The 20,285-nt window shown below is 40.7% G+C and overlaps 1 protein-coding gene across 1 annotated transcript in view; it reads right to left on the bottom strand.

Annotated features, from left to right (window-relative positions):
• Positions 1–790: 790 nt before the first annotated feature.
• Positions 791–20,285, bottom strand: part of nlgn4xa (neuroligin 4 X-linked a) — a 215,133-nt gene continuing 195,638 nt past the window's right edge. Inside the window, exon 6 of the mRNA XM_047355517.1 lies at positions 791–3,142. Coding sequence (XP_047211473.1) covers positions 2,248–3,142 — 895 coding nt within the window. The 3' untranslated portion in view covers positions 791–2,247. The remainder of the gene's footprint in view (positions 3,143–20,285) is intronic.

Genomic DNA, 20,285 nt, shown 5'->3' on the forward strand with positions numbered 1-20,285 from the left:
TCTGAAACCCCAATGACAGACTGCTTCATATGCGGAGGAGCAACAGTTTGACTAAATCTGACGCCAGCCACCCTAGTGAGGAAGCTCATTTCAGCTGTGTGCATCCAGCATCTTGTTTTTTTCGCATTTATCCATATATATTATCCATAGGTGAAAGCTGGGACATAAACGAACCAGCAAATTGAAAGCTTTACTGAGTAAAGGTGGGCTTTTCTTCTGGACCTGTTACCTCCATAATCTGACCCTGAATAAGTAGAATACAATAGATTTTAGTTTTGGATAATTCAGTTACATATTTGATGTTTTGCTTCTGTTGGAAGGTTTTCTGTGGAAGCTATGCATAAATATATCATTTCTATTTTGTTTGAGTACTTTTTTCCCTGTTTTATTGTGAATGCAAGGCAGTTATTTCAAATGAGAATCCATCTTGCCAAGATCCTAAATGTGTGTGAGAGAGTTAAATTGTATCAGGCAAACTGGTGCAGTTTGCAGTTATCCTTTTAAGTAGTGAGACTGATGTTCACTATAGAAAACCATATTTATAACTAAAGACCACCATGTGTCACTGTGGGAATGGTGTGTTCAGGGTGATGTGTAGTTTTATAGCATTTTTCATGTGAGTCAAATAGGTTCCATTTTGCTCTCTTGTGATCAGACCTCCTTCTTCCTCATATTTGCTGTATCCCTTACAAGGCTTGTGGAAAACATAACTCGTCAAACCTTTCTTCTCAAAAATTTTTTTTCTTCACACACCAGAAAATTACCCAGTTAATGACAGTAAACATTCCAATTCTTCCTTACTTTTGTTTATTGTATTTTATTTTTTTTAGAAAATACTGTGATATTTTATTAAAAATGTTGCAGAAAAAGTTTATACAGGGTCCAGCCAGAAATAGGTCTATTATCACTTAAGGCAAAACTGCAAAGAAATAAGACAAACTGAGGATTTTAAAACTACAATAAAAACCTTTGTTAGCTTGACTGGTTTAGGGACCAAATGACAAGAATATACCTTTTAATACAATTTATAAATGCAGGTTAAAATTTTCTGGATATAATTCTTTTTTTCCTGATATAGGATGCAAAATGGAAATGGTAATAATGGGTACTTATTTTGCTTTTATAGTAATTAATATTAATATTTACACTCATTCACTTGCTTCTGTAAACCAAAATATCACAAGTCTGTCACAATATTTTACACATTGCTAGCATATGACAGTTTGAAATATCTAACACAGATGTCTTTACAAACATATCCAACTAAAAGTATTACAAAAATTCACTGCCTTTTTTTATTTCTAAAGGATACATTGCTGGTCACATTGTAAGCTCAGACATAGCTGAGGTTGCAAGACAAAATAAGTGAAAAAAAAAAGAATCCACAAAGAATGCAACAGAAGCAGAACAGGTTCAGATCCAGATAGACTGAAAATGCCAAGTTAAGCTCTTTTCCAGACCTTTAATGTCTTAAAAAGTTAACATCAAGCAACACACAAGACAGTACTGCATATGATTAACCGAAGAAATCTCCTCTGATGGGATTGTGTTCGCATTTTGGTCAATCAGACAAAACAAATAAAACACAAGCTGTAGTCAGAAAAATGAAGAACATTATTTTTTGGGATATATTTACACGCACAAAAACTAAAAGCACAAGCCAAAACATGAAGAATGAAACAAACCATCCAAGCCAAAACAAAACCAATAATAAAAAGAAATCTTTGAATTGTATTTTTGATAAATCTTTTTAAAAACATTTTTTTAATCTGCACGCAATTATACTCCCTTTTTGTTTTCTTCTTCTTTTCTAAATTTAAAATATTTTGTAAAGTTTTTATAAATACATATCAGGCTGGGGTGTAGAATTCTGTGCCAAAGTCTGGTGTCTGATGCAGGAAGTATTATGAAAAGATGAAGCTTTGTTCCTGTCACCTCGGTTGTGTAATTCTGGCTTAAAAACCTCCATAGAGACTTTTTTGCCCACTATAAGGATATTAACAGTCATTCCTGGTTGTTTTCTTTTAAGTAAAACCATCTATGAAGCTCTGCTTCAAAAAGAGTTACTTAAGTAACATTCATTCTGAATTTCTTAAGAAGTTTATAAGCAATGCACCCATTTTTTACTTTTCAAGAAGGCGTGATAGCAAAATATCATCTGCTTAGACTTTAGGGTCTGTGCTTTCCACAGTCAATCTCTCATATTTGCTTTGTGCTGGCTTCTGGATTCGTTCCAACCCAGCTCAGCTATACTCGTGTTGTTGAGTGGCCATGGGGCAAATTGGTACTGTTCTGGCTTCCGCCAAAAGTGTTGAAGTTGTGCAGAGGCTGCATGCCAGCTAGGGAATTGGGGATCATTGTGATAGTGCTGGGCGTCATCAGTGGGATGTCATCGGGTGAACGACGTAGCGTGAGGGTGTAGTCAGGGGGACAAGTTAGCCGCAGCGTGTCGTGGCTCTGCAGTGACTCGCACTCATGGTGGTGATCGTGTTCCAGCTGCTGCTGCTTCATCTGTAAGGACATCAGCTCCTCGCTATGCATATGTGCCACATCGTTGGCCGTGGACGAAGTGTTCGCTGGGGCAGAGTTGCGCTGTGGGGTTGGATCACGTCGGTTGGACTCGTGTCGCCGTTTGTCTTTCTTGTAGTAAAGTGCTGCAAAGGCAAGGATGTTCAGAAAAAGCAGTGATGCTCCCACCGCAATGGTAACACTGAGCTCAGTGGAGTAGTCTCTTTTGGTCTCAATCATGACAGTTGATTCCTCACTCAGGTCTCCACTCTTACGCTGGTCTGTGGATTGCTTGGTGTTGGCAGAAGGGACTCCTGGGTGGCGTGTGGTGGATGGCCAGTTATTTTTCCCTGGAAAACGTTTGGTGTAAGGGTATGGGGTGGTGTCCTGCGGTGGTATCTTGGTGGTGGTGGATACATACTGGAAAAACTCATTGATATTATGAAGATGTGGAACTAGTTCCAGCCAGAATGCAACCTTTGTAGCCCGGTAGTGGTCCCGAACTCTTGGTTTTAGGCCAATGTGAAGGTAAAGCTGGTCTTTGGGGTTGTACTTAGTCCAGGCTACTTCTTCAAACCGGTTAGGCTTTGTGTGGATGAATTTAGTGTCCTGTGGAACTGGCTGGTTTGGATCCCTGAAAGAAATAAAAACAAAAGCAATTCAACACAATTTCAATATAGTCTTTTCCTAGATTTATTCACATGCTTTGCACATTGAAATCTGTGAAATTTTGTCCTGTTCCAACAACAAATTTCAATGTTTTTTAATCTGATTTTATATAACAGATAAACACAAAGTAGTGCATCATTGTTAAGAGAAAACATTTTTTGTTTGTGGTACTAGTGACCTTTAGTTTGTGGGGAAATGGGTAGAGAGAGAAGGAGAAGACATTCAGCAAAGTACAATGGGCTGGGGCTTGAACCTATGACAGCTGCGTCCAGCGCTGTAGCCTCCGTATAACAGTCGTGTTCCCCCGCACCATCGCCACACCTGAATGATACATGTTTTTTAAATGATTTTTACTCTGAACATACCAATCCCACTGGGAAACATGGTGGTGGCAGCTTCACGTGGGTATACCTTTATCAGCAGAGACAGGGAAGCTGGTCAGAGGTGATGGAAAGCTAAATTCAGGACATTGCTGGAAGAAAACCTTTTGGAGGCTGCAGAAGACTAGAGACTGGGGTGGAGGTTTACCTTGCAGTAGGACAACCACCCTAAACATACAACCAGAGCTACAATAGGATGGTTTAGGATGGTTCAGGGGTGTCCACAATCAGTCCTCAACAGCCAGTTTTTTGACTGTTTTAGAACTTTTACTGGTTTAACACGCCTAAATAAAAGGATGGTTCACTATCAGCCATCTACAGAACTTGATGACATGTGATGAAATACGTTAAATTCACCTGTGTCAGAGCAGTAACACATCTAAAAGAATGCAAGACACCTGCCCACATGTGGTGTAGATCAAAACCCTTTCAAGTGTTAAAATGGTCCAGTCAAAGTCCATGCAGAATCCAATCCAATCAAAATCCAATTTAGAATCTGTGGCAAGGCCTGATGTTAACAAATGCTCTCCACTTAATCTGACTTATCTTGGCTGTTTTTAAAAGAGCTATGGGCCAAACTCTCAGTGTACAAAGCTGGTAGAGACATACCCCAAAAGACTTGCAGTTGTAATTGCAGCAGAAGGGGGTTCCACAAAGTATTAATTCCAGAGGGCTGAATACAAATACCAACACTTTCACCTTGTCTAAGACTTTAAAGGCTTTTAAAACCATATATAAACATGTACTTCACAATTATGCATGACTTTCCGTTAGTCTGTCACAACAAATCCTAATACAATCCATTAAAGTTTGTCATTGAAACATGATAAAGGAGTAGAGGTTCAATGGGTGTGAATACATTTGCAAGGCAATGCTATTCAGAACCTAAAGATAACCAAATGGAAGCAGGTATCTGTCAGTTCACCGATCACTAATTTGTGTTAGGTCCAACTTAGTCATTACCTCGTCTGTTTAAAGGTAATGTGTTTCCAAGTGACTTTGAATTTAAATGCATGTTCTTTTTCTTGCTTAGTGCCATTAGAGATTTCAATCATGCTCTCTCACTGTCTTAATATTTAGTGTTGCCTTATGGTTGGCAGGTTCTGAATTTTGGACTGTTTCTGAGAGAAGGATAGGGATGACAACCCTTGCAGTCAAAACATTTTATGTTAAACCTTGGATATGTTGCCATCCTATAATAGAACCAACAAAAGGCACACAACCACTCACAGACCTAAAGGCAATTAGAGCGATCAATTTGCTTACTGTGACAGTGGATCCAGTATACCCACGTTATTTCAGGTGTTGACTCTGTTCTTTGTACAAGCAAGTATAACAAACTAACAACTTATCAGAACATGTTTCAAACATTTTATTTTAAAATATTTATAAAATCATATTCAGCACATTTTAGTACTGAAATCAAAGCATAGTTTTTTATTTCCTTTAAAGTCTTTTACAAAACTGAGTATGAGGGTCCTAAAGCAACTAGCTTTCTTCCTTTGCATTGATAATACCTTGTTGTTTCATCATGCATTTGTTTTTAACCCTAAACGTAACCCTCAGATTAGCCTCTCACTGCTATGGTGATGCACATACCATGGTATTCATTTGCCAGTTCATTTTAGTTGTTAGCTATAGATATAATCTCATCACTAAGCAGTAATCCTACAATTTCCTATGTCATCTCAGCTTTGTTCAGTTTGAGGTTAGTGTATGTATGGAGCTTGTGCCAGCAGTCAATGGGCAAATGTAGGAAATGTCAAGGACAAGTGGCCTGTTTATTATCCTTTGAATGAAGATTTAATCATCAAGTGATTTTAGATCCCACTGGCAGCAGGTGAATAAATGCTTCCACTTCTCTGATCGATCAGGTATCAGCATTTCTCTTTTGCAAAATGGCAGACTTTGCCTTTTTAACCAATACATTTAACTATCTTAAGTATATTGCTGATTGATGTACATTCTGGTCAAATTCTACATTAACCACCATTTCTGCACATCACAACAAGGAATTAGTCATGCAGAACTACATCCATTTTCTAAGTGTGAACATATAATTTTATGAACTGTATATAACACCTTGCAAATCAGTTTAGATGTCTGCTTTTTACTAGTAATTTCCTCAGATTATCTTCAACTTCTTTCACAAAACACTTAAAGTCAGGACTTAGATGCCTTTTCCCTATCTCAGTGTGTTTTCTGAAAGGGTCCAGACAGCATGGAGGGTTGAAATAATGCAGCAATGACAATCTGTGTGACAACCTGGTTGGTAGATTTAAGCCAATAAACACCCTGTGGGATGGTGGGTCAAACACATCCTTTCTTGACGTTAAAAGTTAGAGGAATATAACTAGTTTCCAGGGCACACATTTTTCTATGTTTTCTATATTTATTAAATTTCCAACTTTGCTCAAATCTGAAAAACACAAAGTGTTGTTACAAAACTCTTCAGTCCTTAATGCTCTTCACACTACATTTGGCAGTGACAACTTCCTCATTGGAGGCAGGAACAAAAGTGCTCGGCTCAAGCATCGCTGAAAGCTTTTCACGTTTTGGATATGTTCTGTTTTGGCAAACAATCGATTCATTTTTCAAAAAATGATGAGCCAGAATCAGCTCCTTTCTGGGATAATCGACTGGACCAGAATACTGCTGTGCCCCTTTTTGAGAATTTTGCTCAGGAATTTATGCTAAATCTCCTGCAGTCATCACTGCTGAACTCTATACTCCATTTGGTTCTAGGTGCTAGTTTATTGAGGGTCCTAACAAGGTACTGAACAGAGGCGTGTCCAAGTAATTGAGGCCTTTTGGAAGACAAAGCTGACCAAAGAGTTCTGAAAAGTAATTACAGTTCTTAGATGGTCCACTGATCTTTCAGAGCAAACGAGTGAAAAGTCAATTTTAATCTGTGAACACTACAGTATATTTCCACAGTCAGTGGCTACAATCATGCAGTTCACTGGAGCCTCTTTAGAAGACTCTTCACTATTTCGTAAGACTTATTATGACTGTAGTGCCCGATTGTGTTTGCTTTGTGCTTAAGGCCCTGAACATTTTCACTTCTTTAAATCATTTACAGCCTGAAATTTTTTCTATTTCTACATTTGCTTTCTGACACTTTTTCACTTGATTTAAATATTAGTCATTTGTTATTTTATTAGAATAAAAAAAAAGTTTAATAGTACTCATGAGTGAAGAAGTATCACTTAGCTCTAGCTTTATATACATTTCCACATATTAGAGAATATCCCAGCTAGTGTCCTGTAAGAATGCGACTGGGGTACGTACAGTTTAAACAAGATATTAGTGTAGAAACAGTTTTTTACCTAAAACATTATTCAGTTAAATTCTGTTTATTCATACAGCACCAATTCACAACACATGTCATGTCAAGGTACTTTACAAAGTCAATTCAATCAAGTATATAGATTTCAATTGATCGTAGTTATCAGTTCAGTGAAATTAAGTTTATTTAAATTGGTTAAAAGGTTTTCTAAGGAAACCCAGCAGATTGCATCGAGTCATTGTCTTGCGGCAATATCTCATTTGCCTCACGGACTAAAACTGGACGCTGGTTCCACAGTAGAAGGAGAATGATAACGAAAGGATCTGCCTCCAATTCTACTTCTAGAGACTCTAGGAAATGCCGGTAAACCTGTAGTCTGAGAATGAAGTGCTCTGTTAGGAACATACAAAACAATCAGATCTCGAGTATGATGGAGCTTGTTTATTAAGGGCTTTATATGTAAGAAGGAACATTTAAATTTCAGTTATGGTTTTGGTTTTAACAGGGAGCCAATGAAGGGAAGCTAAAAAATATTTTTAATTTTCATCGGAACTCTTACTGTGGCATTTTGGGTAAGCTGAAGGCTTTTTCAAATTCAATTCCATTCAATTCAATTCAAAAATACTTTATTAATCCCAAAGGAAAATTAAATGTTGTTGTAGCTCATATTATACAAGTTTCTTCAAAGAGCCATTGTAGATGCTGATGGATGTGGGCAGGAAGGATCCCCTGTAATGGTCTGTCTTACAGCACATCTGAAGAAATCTCAGACTGAAGACACTCACACTGTCTCATGAAGAGGAGGCTCAGGGTTCTCCATAATGTTCTTCATTTTATGAGGAATCCTTCTTTGCACAATGATTTCCAGATGTTCTAGAGGAGTCCCCAGAACAGAACCAGCCTTCGTTGTTAGCTTGTTGAGCTTTTTTTTAGATCCCTAAACTCTGATGCTGCTACCCCAGCAGATGATGGCAGAAGAAATCGCACTCTCAACAACAAACTTACAGAAGATATGCAGCATCTTGCTGCAAACACTGAAAGACCTAAGCTTCCTCAAGAAGTAGAGTCTGCTCTGCCCCTTCTTGTAGACTGCCTCCACTTCTTCTCCCATAATGGAAATAGTGTTTGACTTATTCCTGTTTCTCTTAAAATCTACAATTATGTCCTTTCTTTTACTCACATGCAAGATGAGATGATTGTTTCTACATCATGCCACAAAGCGGGCCACCAGCTCCCTGTACTCAGCTTCTGGCCCATCTCTGATACATCCCACGACTGCAGAATCGTCCGAGTATTTCTGTAGATGACAGTACCAGTCTTGTACTGGAAGTCTGAGGTGTACAGAGTGAAAAAGAATGGTGAGAGTACAGTCCCCTGTGGTTCTCCTCTGCTGCTGACTGCCTGGTTAGACACACAACCCTTCAGTCTCAAACTGTGGTCTGTTTGTCAGGTAGTCTTTGATCCAGGAGATTGTTGAGGCCTCGACCTGAGTCTTCTGGAGTTTCTGAAGAAAATCAGTTTGAATTGTGTTAAATGCACTGGAGACATCAAAGAACCCGATCCTCACATTGCTGCTGTCTTTGTTCGGATGACAGTGGGTTTGTTTTGTATGATGGCATCTTCAACTCCAACTCCACAGCAATAAGCAAACTGAAGGGGGTCCTGACAGTTTATTGTTTGCTTACTCAGGTGGGCCAACTGGAGTTTCTCTAGGACCTTCATGGTGTAGAATGTCAGGGCAACAGGTCATTGAGTGACAGTCATTGAGGACAGATGGGTGAGTTTTCTTTGGTACGGGAACAATATAGGAAGTCTTCCACAACACCTTCTTCTGAGCCAGGCTAAGGTTGAAGAGGTGCTGCAGAATCTCACAAAGGTCCTTTGCACAGACTTCAGGACTCTAGGACTGACATGATCTGGACCTGCAGCCTTATTCCGGTTTAGTCTTTCCAGTTGTCTCTTCACCTGACTTCTTGAGACACACAGGTGGAAGGGGGAGGCAAAGGGAGCATCAGCATCTACTGATTTGGTTCAAGGCAAACATGCAGAAGCAGAAGGGTCCATGGCTGAGTTGGAAGATAAAACATTTGAGGTGTGACAGGAAAGCTGGGTGTCAAAGGATGGTGTAATGTCTGATTTGCTGTGAGCAGGAGGAAATGCCGAGCTTGTTTCTGAACTGAACGTATTGAATGTGTTTAGTTCATTGGCTCTGTCCAGACAGCCATCGGGCCGATCGTCTGCTTGAAGCCTGTGATCTTCTTCATCCCTGACCACACATCTCTGATATTGTTCTGCTGGAGCTTGCTCTCCAGCTTCTTCTTGTACACGTCCTTGCGTTCTGTTATCTTAACTTTAAGTTGCTTCAGTATACTCCTCAATAATTCCCTGTCTCCTTCTCTGAAAGCACTTTTTTTCTCGTTAAGCAGGTGCTTCAAGTCACTGGTGATCTAAGGTTTGTTATTGGGGAAGCATCTCACGGTTCTGGTGGGGATGATGTTATCCACACAGAAGTTTATATAGTTGGTTACACACTCAGTCATGACATTGATGTCCTCTCCATGTGGCTGGCACTGTGCGTCCAAGTCTGTAGCCTCAAAGCAACCTCACAGGGCGTCTTCAGCTTCCTGTGAGCATCTTGTCACACTTCTATTCACTACAGGTTGCCTCTGAACAAGGGGCTTATATTTTCAGCAGAGAAAAACAGAATTCTGACCTGATTTGTATTTGTCTGCATTTTGTGGACATCCTGATGGTCAAAAATTACAGTAGTGCACCCCTGAAGTAACAAATGGATACACTAGTTTTTCAGCGTCACTCCTGAACAGGATATTTCTACTTTTGCCGATATTCTGGAGGTAAAAGAAAGAAATCCTAGAGGTTTGGTTGATATTAGATTTAAATGACATGACTTGGTCAAAAATACCATCAAGGTTTTTTACTATTTTTAAATGCCATCCACATTTATTGATTGACTAAGCAGTTTCTTTTTTAAAAACTTTGGTCCAAACTTTTGTCTTATCTGAATTTAGAAGCAGAACATTTGAAGTCATCCAGGTTTTTATGTCTTCCAGACATACCTGTAGTCTAGCTGACTGGTTGGATTTATGGATAGATAAAGCTGAGTATCATCATCATAACAGTGGAAATTTATCATATGCTGCCTGATTATTATAACTACTGGAAGCACACGTATAGTAAAGATAATTGGTCCTAGCGTTGAACCCTGTGGTGCTCCACAAGAAAAAAAAAGTTTTAAAAAGATTCATAATTTACTTGAACAAACTGGAATCTGTTAGACAAATAAGATTTAAACCAGCCTAGTGCAAGTTTAAAGCCAAGTTCCACAATTTCTTAGATAATATTGTGATTGACTCTATAAAATGCAGCACTAAGGTCTATCAGGACATGTACAGTCACAAGTCTATAAAATGGAGCACTAAGGTCTATCAGGACATGTACAGTCACAAGTCCATTATCATATTAGACATTAGACAAAAGTCATACAGTTTAAAAGTAAATTTAACTTAATACTAATGTAATGTGGAAACTTCTAAATTTGAACAATGTCAAAAACAAAATCACCCTTTTTCTGGCATTTTGCTAATGAAAATAATAATCTCCATTGACAAAACAGGAAAGATTTAGACAGATGTAATGTCAATGTGAAAATACTGACTATACATCTTTTTATACAGTTTTTTACAGAGTATGTAAATATTTGGTTTCAACAGCATAATTTGTACATGTTAAATGCTGCACCCAAACCCTTGCCTAATTTAACTGCCTCATTAGAAAGGGTCAAAATAGTCATCCAGCAAGGTTCCCCCTCCAGCTGGTAGCTGCATATGGCGCCGCACACAAAAGATTGCTGGCATGTGTTAAGCCCCCCCTATTGAATTGCATTATACATAGATAAAACGGAATGCTTTCAAGCTTCCTTGCCTATAGAATGGCCCATTTCTCACTTGTTTTCTCCAGATCTCCATAATGATTGTCATTTTTCCATTGTTTCTTTAACCAAGCACTCAATCCGCTACTTCTGGGAAGGTCATGATGAATAAATTAAAAGTGAAATAAGCACCATCATTATGGTACAACAGATGTGTTGATGGACTCGGAAAAGCTGTAATGAATTCAGCGTTGCCTCGTTCTGACAGCTTTTAAATGTCTGTGCACTTCAGAAAACACAGTGGACCAACACCAGCAGATGACATGGCTCCCCAAACCATAACTGACTGGGGAATCTTCACACTGAACTTCAAGCAACGTGGATTGTGTGCCTCTCCAGTCTTCCTCCAAACTCTGGTACCTCGCTTTCGAAATGAAATGCAGAATTTACTTTGGACTACTTAGCAACATTTCAGTTCCTTTTCTTCTTAGCCCTGGCAATACGTTTCTGATGTAATCTCTGGTACAGGAGTGGCTTGACACAAGGAATGTGACATTTGTAGCCCATGTCTACTATTCCTCTGTGTGTGGTGGCTCTTTATATACCGACTCCAGCCTCAGTCCCATCCTTGTGAAGCTCCCCTAAATTCTTGAATGGATTTCGCTTGACAATCCTCTCAAGGCTGCAGTTCTTTCTGTTGCTGGTGCAGCTTTTCCTACCACATTTCTTCCTTCCACTCAAATTTCAGTTAATATTCTTGGATACAGAACTCTGTAACCACCCAGCTTCTTCAGCATTGACCTTTTGTGGCTTACCCTCCTTGTGAAGGGTGTTGAAGACTGTGTTCTGGACATCGGTCAAGTCAGCAGTCTTCACCATGATTTGCCCAGATTGAGTGACAGTTTAAAGGCTCTGGAAAGCTTTAAAGGTGTTTTGAGTTAATTAGCTGATTAGGGTGTGGTACCATGAGTGTCTAATAATGAACTTTTTCACTGTATTTTCTGAGACACAAACTTTTGGGTCTTTTTTTTACCTGTAAGCCATAATCATCAAAATTAAAAGAAACAAAGGCCTGGCATACAGGGGTTGGACAATGAAACTGATACACCTGGTTTTAGACCAAAATAATTTATTAGTATGGTGTAGGGCCTCCTTTTGAGTCCAATACAGCGTCAATTTGTCTTGGGAATGACATATACAAGTCCTGCAGATTGGTCAGAAGGATTTTAAGCCATTCTTCTTGCAGGATAGTGGCCAGGTCACTACGTGACACTGGTGGAGGAAAACGTTTCCTGACTCGCTCCTCCAAAACACCCTGAAGTGGCTCAATAATATTTAGATCTGGTGACTGTGCAGGCCATGGGAGATGTTCAACTTCACTTTCATGTTCATCAAACCAACCTTTCACCAGTCTCGCGGTGTGTATTGGTGCATTGTAATCCTGATACACGGCACTGCCTTCAGGATACAATGTTTGAACCATTGGATGCACATGGTCCTCAAGAATGGTTCGGTAGTCCTTGGCAGTGACGCGCCCATCTAGCACAAGTATTGGGCCAAGGGAATGCCATGATATGGCAGCCCAAACCATCACTGATCCACCCACATGCTTCACTCTGGGCATGCAACAGTCTGGGTGGTATGCTTCTTTGGGGCTTCTCCACACCGTAACTCTCCCGGATGTGGGGAAAACAGTAAAGGTGGACTCATCAGAGAACAATACATGTTTCACATTGTCCACAGCCCAAGATTTGCGCTCCTTGCACCATTGAAACCGACATTTGGCATTGGCATGAGTGACCAAAGGTTTGGCTATAGCAGCCCGGCCGTGTATATTGACCCTGTGGAGCTCCCGACGAACAGTTCTGGTGGAAACAGGAGAGTTGAGGTGCACATTTAATTCTGCCGTGATTTGGGCAACCGTGGTTTTATGTTTTTTGGATACAATCTGGGTTAACACCCGAACATCCCTTTCAGACAGCTTCCTCTTGCGTCCACAGTTAATCCTGTTGGATGTGGTTTGTCCTTCTTGGTGGTATGCTGACATTACCCTGGATACCGTGGCTCTTGATAAATCACAAAGACTTGCTGTCTTGGTCACAGATGCGCCAGCAAGACGTGCACCAACAATTTATCCTCTTTTGAACTCTGGTATGTCACCCATAATGTTGTGTGCATTTCAATATTTTGAGCAAAACTGTGCTCTTACCCTGCTAATTGAACCTTCACACTCTGCTCTTACTGGTGCAATGTGCAATCAATGAATACTGGCTACCAGGCTGGTCCAATTTAGCCATGAAACCTCCCACACTAAAATGACAGGTGTTTCAGTTTAATTGTCCAACCCCTGTATATCACTCAATGGCCCTGGTCTTTAAAGATCCCAAATAGGGCACGCTAAATATCTTGTACAAAACAAAATGCACGTGCAATAAGTGGGCATGTTGCACACGATTTTCCGCAAGATTGCGCAATGGATAACACGTACAAAGAGTTGCAGACCACCCTATTTAAATAAGGAAATTGCTGTGCTACTGGCTGGCTGCTACTGCCCCCAGCGGAACAAGGGGAAATTGAACAAAAGCTGAAGCGCTTGAAGCATGCAGGCGTAGTTGCTCTGAATCATTATAAATTATCCAGTTGCTAATTTCTTTAATTTTGTTTTGTCCAACTCCTGCTTTTCTGGACTGTTAAAGTTAGTCAACTTTTTTCATCGCTATTCATAGCAACAGGTTTGTCATCGCAGCCTCTGCTCTGACACGATGCATCCCCTCTCTGTTCATTTGTGCAGGGTGCCTCTGAGTCCGTAATTGTGCAAGCAGAAGGTTGAGTTTAAATTTGTTCTGTGAGCAGATGATGTATGTTTGTGGTCCGGACGGACCTAGTGAGGCAAAGACTACATCCTGCTTACTCTTTAATCAGAATGATGGAATACAGGCTATTGCGCAGGAGGGCAAAGCTGTGTCCAGAGTGGCGTGCACCCTCTGTCATCGGCAGGGCTTTCGCCAGGATTTTGTAGCTACGCTGAAATTAGGCCGCTACGCTCATTTTTTATGAGTATAGTGGCCCTTTGACTGACATCTGGCCTCCCTCTCCATGTGGTTTTTATGTCGGCTGCAGCACATGCACCGATTCTGCTCATGTTTCCTTTCACCCTATGTGACCGCTAATGGTGAAACTTTCTAAAATCATGTCAGCTTTGTTGAGAATTAAAAACATTTAGTTTCATACTATGTGTTCAGTTTGCATGTGTATGCATAAAACTCAAATATATCATGAATTATGGACCGCAGGGAGAGAGAGGTCATGGCGGGGTTCAGGCTGGAAGAAGAGTCCACCTCAGGTCAGGATGTTTGCCAGCAGCTGTATGTAGTAAATGCGGGCTGTTTGGCACGATATGTGCAATAAAGGACTCCCATAGGGGTTAAGTAATTTACCGCGGTAACACAGGAATGTAGAAAACTCCATTAGGAACCTGTGGCTTCGTAAATAATTCCTTAAAAGGAGTTTCAGCCGTCAGCTTTGAAGTTCGTGAGAGGTATAAAAAACGTTAACACTGATACTGAGACAGACCACTCGGTGAATACAGCCTAGCTCTGCTGATCCGAGTCTCTCCCTAAGGCCTTAGGTAATCTTTCGTTCTTTGTATCATTCTTTTTGTATTTAATTATGCATTGGAAATCATCGGACTTATTTACCAAATTAAACTTGTGTTAATCTTAATTTCCTGCTCTTCTCTGTTCTTTCTCACGACATCTGGACAGGGGTGAGGTTGTGGCCATATTATTATATCTGGTAGAATTATTTTACCTCAACAGCTTCTAAGGCTGGGTATAAACGGCGTCATATCATGGCCGAATGTAGGATTAGCGACATAAAAATAGTTTGTTGTAAGAGTTGGCTGTCTAATATTACTTTGTTAATTTGAAAAACATAACGTCATAACTGTCCGGCAAATAATTAATTAATTTAACATTTATATATATATAAGCATAAATTATTTTCCAATGATTGTACTAAATGCGTTTTGTTTGTTTACCAATGTTTTAACGATATACAACATGTTTAATTATTTTAATTGTTTTTTGGTGATACAAAATCATTTTTCACTTTATAAACCCTCCCCTGGGTTCATATTTAAACAACATAATCAAACTGATCCAGCTCCAACTGCTCTGTAATGACACACTGTTACTGTCAATAATAATATGTGTTTTGTTTAGTGACAAAGTTAAAGCATACACTGTCTGTCTCACAACATGGCCTTAAAATGGTGATTTTTCACTAACAGTTATTTTAGCATCCAGTTTGCAAATGACAGATTTGATTTGCCTTATAGTGTGTCAAAATAAGGTGAGATCTTTCCATGTAATCCATGCAACATTTAGTAACTGCTCACAGTTAACTCCATAAAAGTTACAATAAATATCCTTATATCCTAATGTGTAATCCATGCAATAATTAGTAAAACACACAGTAGAAGCAGTGAGGAGTGAAACAAGCATGTTCTCATATTCTGGAGCTGAGAGACTGGAGAGGCCTGTGTGGAGCCACATATTATCTGCCACATGTTATCTGTCTTATCTTTTGCAAAAATATGAACAAGTATATCCAAAGAAATGATGTATGATGATTTTATATTCTTTCACATGTATTGAATAAAATGTGTAGTCTTTGATTAACAAGTTAAAAGATGTATGATTGAAATGTGGTTAAGAACTGAGAATTAGAGGAAAAAAACATTAAGGTTTGACATTCTCAATCAGCTATATATGAAAGAAATATAACATTAATCATTGGTAAAGCATGAATAAAAAGAATGAAGTGATGGTTTTGCAATGGTGTTTTAAAGTGAATGCTGAAAGCCGAAGAATGAAATGTGTAATACTGTGTAAAGTTTAAGCCCAGAAAGGACTGTCCCTCAAAATTAAGAATATAATTTCATCTAAAGCCTTTTTATCCAGACAACAGAAGTGAACTTGATCGGTGAACAGCTAATTGCTCTAAGTTTCAGGCTTCTGGAAGTCCTGAATCAACTTCATTTATGTCCCCGGATTTGAGCAATCCCTTTCGACATGGGGAAGTAGGAGGGAGGGGTTAGCTCATCGGACAACGAAAGGTGGCGCCCGAACAGGAACCCTGACAGAGATAAAGGGGCCCCAGAAGAAGGATGCTCAGCAGAGAGACGTGTCTGCCTGAGCACCCTGGACCGACAGCCTGAAAGGGAGTAAGGTTGTCTGTGACTGATAAGGCCATCAGTCACAACCCTCGCAGTAACTGCATAGCGTACAGGTGAGGATAGGGCTTTATTGAGGGTAGTATGACCAAACCCAGACAGTAAAGCTAGTAGCCAAATAGTCTTAATCCATCCCTACTCGAAGGATCCTCGAGAGGCTTTGGAGACGGACAACTCGAGACGACAAAGACATAGTGATGGACGAAGAGAGTGGAAAGCAGGAATGGACTGAGCGCGGAACTGAAGGACCACTCCCGTCAACAGAACAACCGACATCAACACAGTTAGAGTTACACCGCATACCTACTGAGGTGCTGTTAGGTGGGGACGGATGTTCAACATGGGTTCCATCAGTAAAGAAAATGTTCTTCAGTTTCAACAAAGAGCAATCGAAAGAAGTACTAGAGAGTGAGCTAACAGATCACCTCCAAAGAGATGACGTATTTTATTGTTCAGAGATAAAATATGGATATAGACTTGTCGTGGTGCCATACCCCAAGGCAGTCCAGAAGAAGGAAGAAATTGGTCGATGGTTACGTTGGTGGACAGGGTTTATTGAACTATGGGGACTGGGGAAACTGATGTCACTGTACAGTCCATCCGAGAAATATGACCCAATCATAAAGATGGTTTCTAGTGAGTCTGGACTAAATGGGTACCTCACAAGCCCCAACACCAGAGCCACGGCAAGGTTAAAAGAGTATGAACCTGAGATCAGAAGGATGAGCCAGTTCAAAGAAAAGCTCCGAGCCATGCAAGATGACGACAAAGAGAGTTTGCTTGAGGAGTGTAGTGACTCAGGACCGAACGGGTACCCTACATACCCCGACATCAGAGCCCCGGCAAGCTTGAAAGAGTATGAAAAGGAGATTAGAAAAAGGAGCCACTTCATAGAAAGGCTCCGAGCCATCCAAGACGGCGACCAAGTGGGTTTGCTTGAGGAGTGTAGTGAGTCTGGCAGACCGGATCCAAGAAAAGACCACAGAGCTCACTTAGAGATACCAACTTATGATTTAACTGAAGAAACAGAGAGTGAAGAAGAGGGCATCGAGTCAGACCAAGAGCAAGACCAAAGAAAAGCTGAACCCAGCCAAGGACCAACTTCTACCCCATTCATCACAAAGCCGAAGGATGACCTACTTCAACAGATTGCTCTGGCCAGACAAGAACTGCAAGAGACAGGCAGAGAGCCCACTTATCAGCAGCCCTCGAGCACCATAAGGGAAGCCTCCAACGTATGGCCAACACCTCAAGCCACAGGGAACGTGACCCCACACAAAGTAAAGTACCTTCCAGTATGAACAAGAAGCCAAAGGAAACAGTGCCAGTAACCAACCCAAAATGAGAAGAAAGATGGATTTTGAAGGAAAAGAGCCAAGAAAGGTTAGTCAGAAGTCAGACAGAGTCATGATGAGGAAAGTCCTGGAGCCGATGCCCACAGATGCAAGACGAATTTCCCTGCAAAACGGGACTCAACTCTACCAAGTTATCGGAGACCCCTGGGGTTCATTTGTGAAAACTGGGGCAGGTTTTCACAAATGATAACTTCAAGATCCACAATACCAAATTCAGAAAAAGGGTGAGAGCCGAGGCAGGGGAATATTACAAACAAGAGGTTCGAGAGCTGAGGAAACAAGTGAGCCAGAACAAAGCAACCAAAGTGCTAGTGGGGCCAACCTCACTTATTATGCTGTAGTCCACTCTCCCATTGCCGCTTACAAAAAAGGTGAAGACTTGAAAGAGTACGGAGAGAAAATGTGGGTAGCCCTGGAAGAAGGACTGAATGCTGCCATCAACCACAGAAGGGTAACAATATGCTTAGACGGACTGAGATCGCATAACCTGCCATGGGAGTCGGCAGAAAAAGTAGCCGTTGCAACAGCACACCATGTAGTCAAGAATCTGCTGACAGATGCCTCACTGACCGAAATAGTCATCGTCACTTTCCTTAGCCAGCATGAGAGTCGGAGGAAGACAGAGCTGGCGTTAGTAGAAAGGATGGATGAGAAGAAGCCGAAAGATCCTCCTCAATTAGAGATATCAAGAATCTTGATATCTTCCTTTTCGAATATTACAGCAGACTTATCCCTGTCATCTAAAGAACAGTCAGACCTCATTAAATGGCTGGGGCCAAAGTCATCAAAACAAGCAAAAATGATTAATGCAGCTCAGATAAACAACGGCATAATAGCCCTTCAAATGGTTTGGAAACGTTTGGAGGAAACTTATGGAGAACCTGAGGTAATCGAGCATGCTCTCTTCAAAACAATGTCCCTAAAATATCTAGTGGATTTCACATGCATCCAAGATCAGAGCAGACTTAAGGTCACATCCCCACCTTTTAGTGCTTTTTCTAGTTTTGTACAAGAGCAAGCACGCATTAGAAATGACCGTTGTTTCTCATATCTGTCTGCAACCCAGAATCAATTTGACAAACCTGTAAAAGACAATTATTGCTCAACAGTAACAGAAAGACTGACGTAGCACATGAGAGAAAGATAACAGATGTGACAGAGGATCCTGATAAACAATGCCCACTGCATAAAAAAACCTCATCCTCGCAGGAAATGTCACAGTTTCCGCTGCAAACCTCTAGAGGAGAGAAAGGCATATTTAAAAGAGAAGAACATATGATTTAAATGTTATGCACCAGTTAAGCACCAAGCCAAGAACTGTCCTATCAAGGTCACCTGCAAAGACTGTGAAAGTGAGAGACATGATACAGCTCTTCATCCAGGTCCACCTCTGCCTGACTGCAAACCATCGCCAGAGATTGAAAAGTATGGCGGGGAGCCGGAAACAAGTACACCACCAGTCCCAGCTACAGCAATGTGCACGGAGGTTTGTGGGGATCAACGTAGCCCTAGGTCTTGTGCTAAAATCTACTTAGCTAAGGTTTACTTAGGACAAAGAGACAAGGCAATAAATGTATACACAGTTATGGATGATCAGAGTAATGAGTCTCTTGCCTGCTCAGAGTTCTTTGACCTTTTCAGCGTTGCAGGAGGCACAGAAGTGTACACATTAAAGACATGCTCAGGCATTACCGAAATGTAAGGAAGGAAAGCTAAAAACTTTATAATTGAGTCCACAGATGGACGCACACAAACACTAATTCCTCCAATGCTGGAATGCGACATGATCCCCGAGGATTGTTCTGAAAGCCCCTCACCTGAAGTCGCACGACACCATCCTCACTTAAAAGTGCTCTCACACAAAATTCATCCAGTTGATCCAAATGCACAAATTCTGCTGCTTTTCTGAAGAGACATTCTGAGACAATTCAAGGTGAGAGAACAGTTCAATCGACCTCATGACGCACCGTTTGCCCAGCATCTTGACCTCGGCTGTATCATCTTAGGAGACGTTTGTTTAAGTGGCGCACACAAACCACAATCTATCACAACCTACAAGAGTAACACTCTGCACAATGGCGTCCATCATTTCTCAGTCCATGCTCCAATATGCTGCAAATAAAAGAAAAAACAGTAAGTCAACTATGTGACACTGAAAACGTCACAGACACATATCGTATAGTACGAACTGACAACCTTGGGAACACAATCTTCATCAGGAAAGAGGATGATGAAAAGTTGGCAATCTCACTTCAAGATGAACAGTCCCTTGCAGTAATAAAAAATTAAATGTATCAGGATAAGATGAACAGCTGGGTCGCTCCTCTTCCCTTTGTAACCACCAGACAATGTTTACCAAACAAAGAACAAGCTTTAAAAAGATTGAACACACTTAAACTATTGACAAAAAACCTGAAATGGGACAGCATTTTGTACAGTTCATGCAAAAAATCCTTGATAATCGGCAAGCTGAAATCGCACACATCTTAAAGCATGTAGAGGAGTGTTGGTACTTCCCCAGTTTCAGGGTATATCATCCTCAAAAACCTGGACAGATTCGGGTGGTTTTTGACTCAAGTGCCAGACACAAGGGCGTGTCACTAAAAGACATCCTCTTAAGCGGCCCAGATCTAGACAATGCTTTACTCGGCGTCTTAATCAGATTGCGCAGAGAGCCCATTGCCATAACAGCAGATGTAGAACAAATGTTCTCTTGTTTCAGGGTGAGAGAAGATGATCAGAATTTCTTGCGCGTTCTCTGGTATGCAGACGATGACTTAACAGGACACTGTAGAGTACCGAATGAAAGTGCATGTGTTCCACAATCAACCTTCCACTTCTGTTACAATCTATGGGCTCCGCAGGGCAGCACAGGCTGAAGAATCAGAACACGGCAAAGAAGCAATGCAGTTTGTGACCAGGAACATTTATGTAGATGATGGTCTAACCTCACTACCAA

The sequence above is a fragment of the Girardinichthys multiradiatus genome, chromosome 24 (genome assembly GCF_021462225.1).
Source record: "Girardinichthys multiradiatus isolate DD_20200921_A chromosome 24, DD_fGirMul_XY1, whole genome shotgun sequence".
In the NCBI taxonomy this organism is placed as follows: domain Eukaryota; kingdom Metazoa; phylum Chordata; class Actinopteri; order Cyprinodontiformes; family Goodeidae; genus Girardinichthys; species Girardinichthys multiradiatus.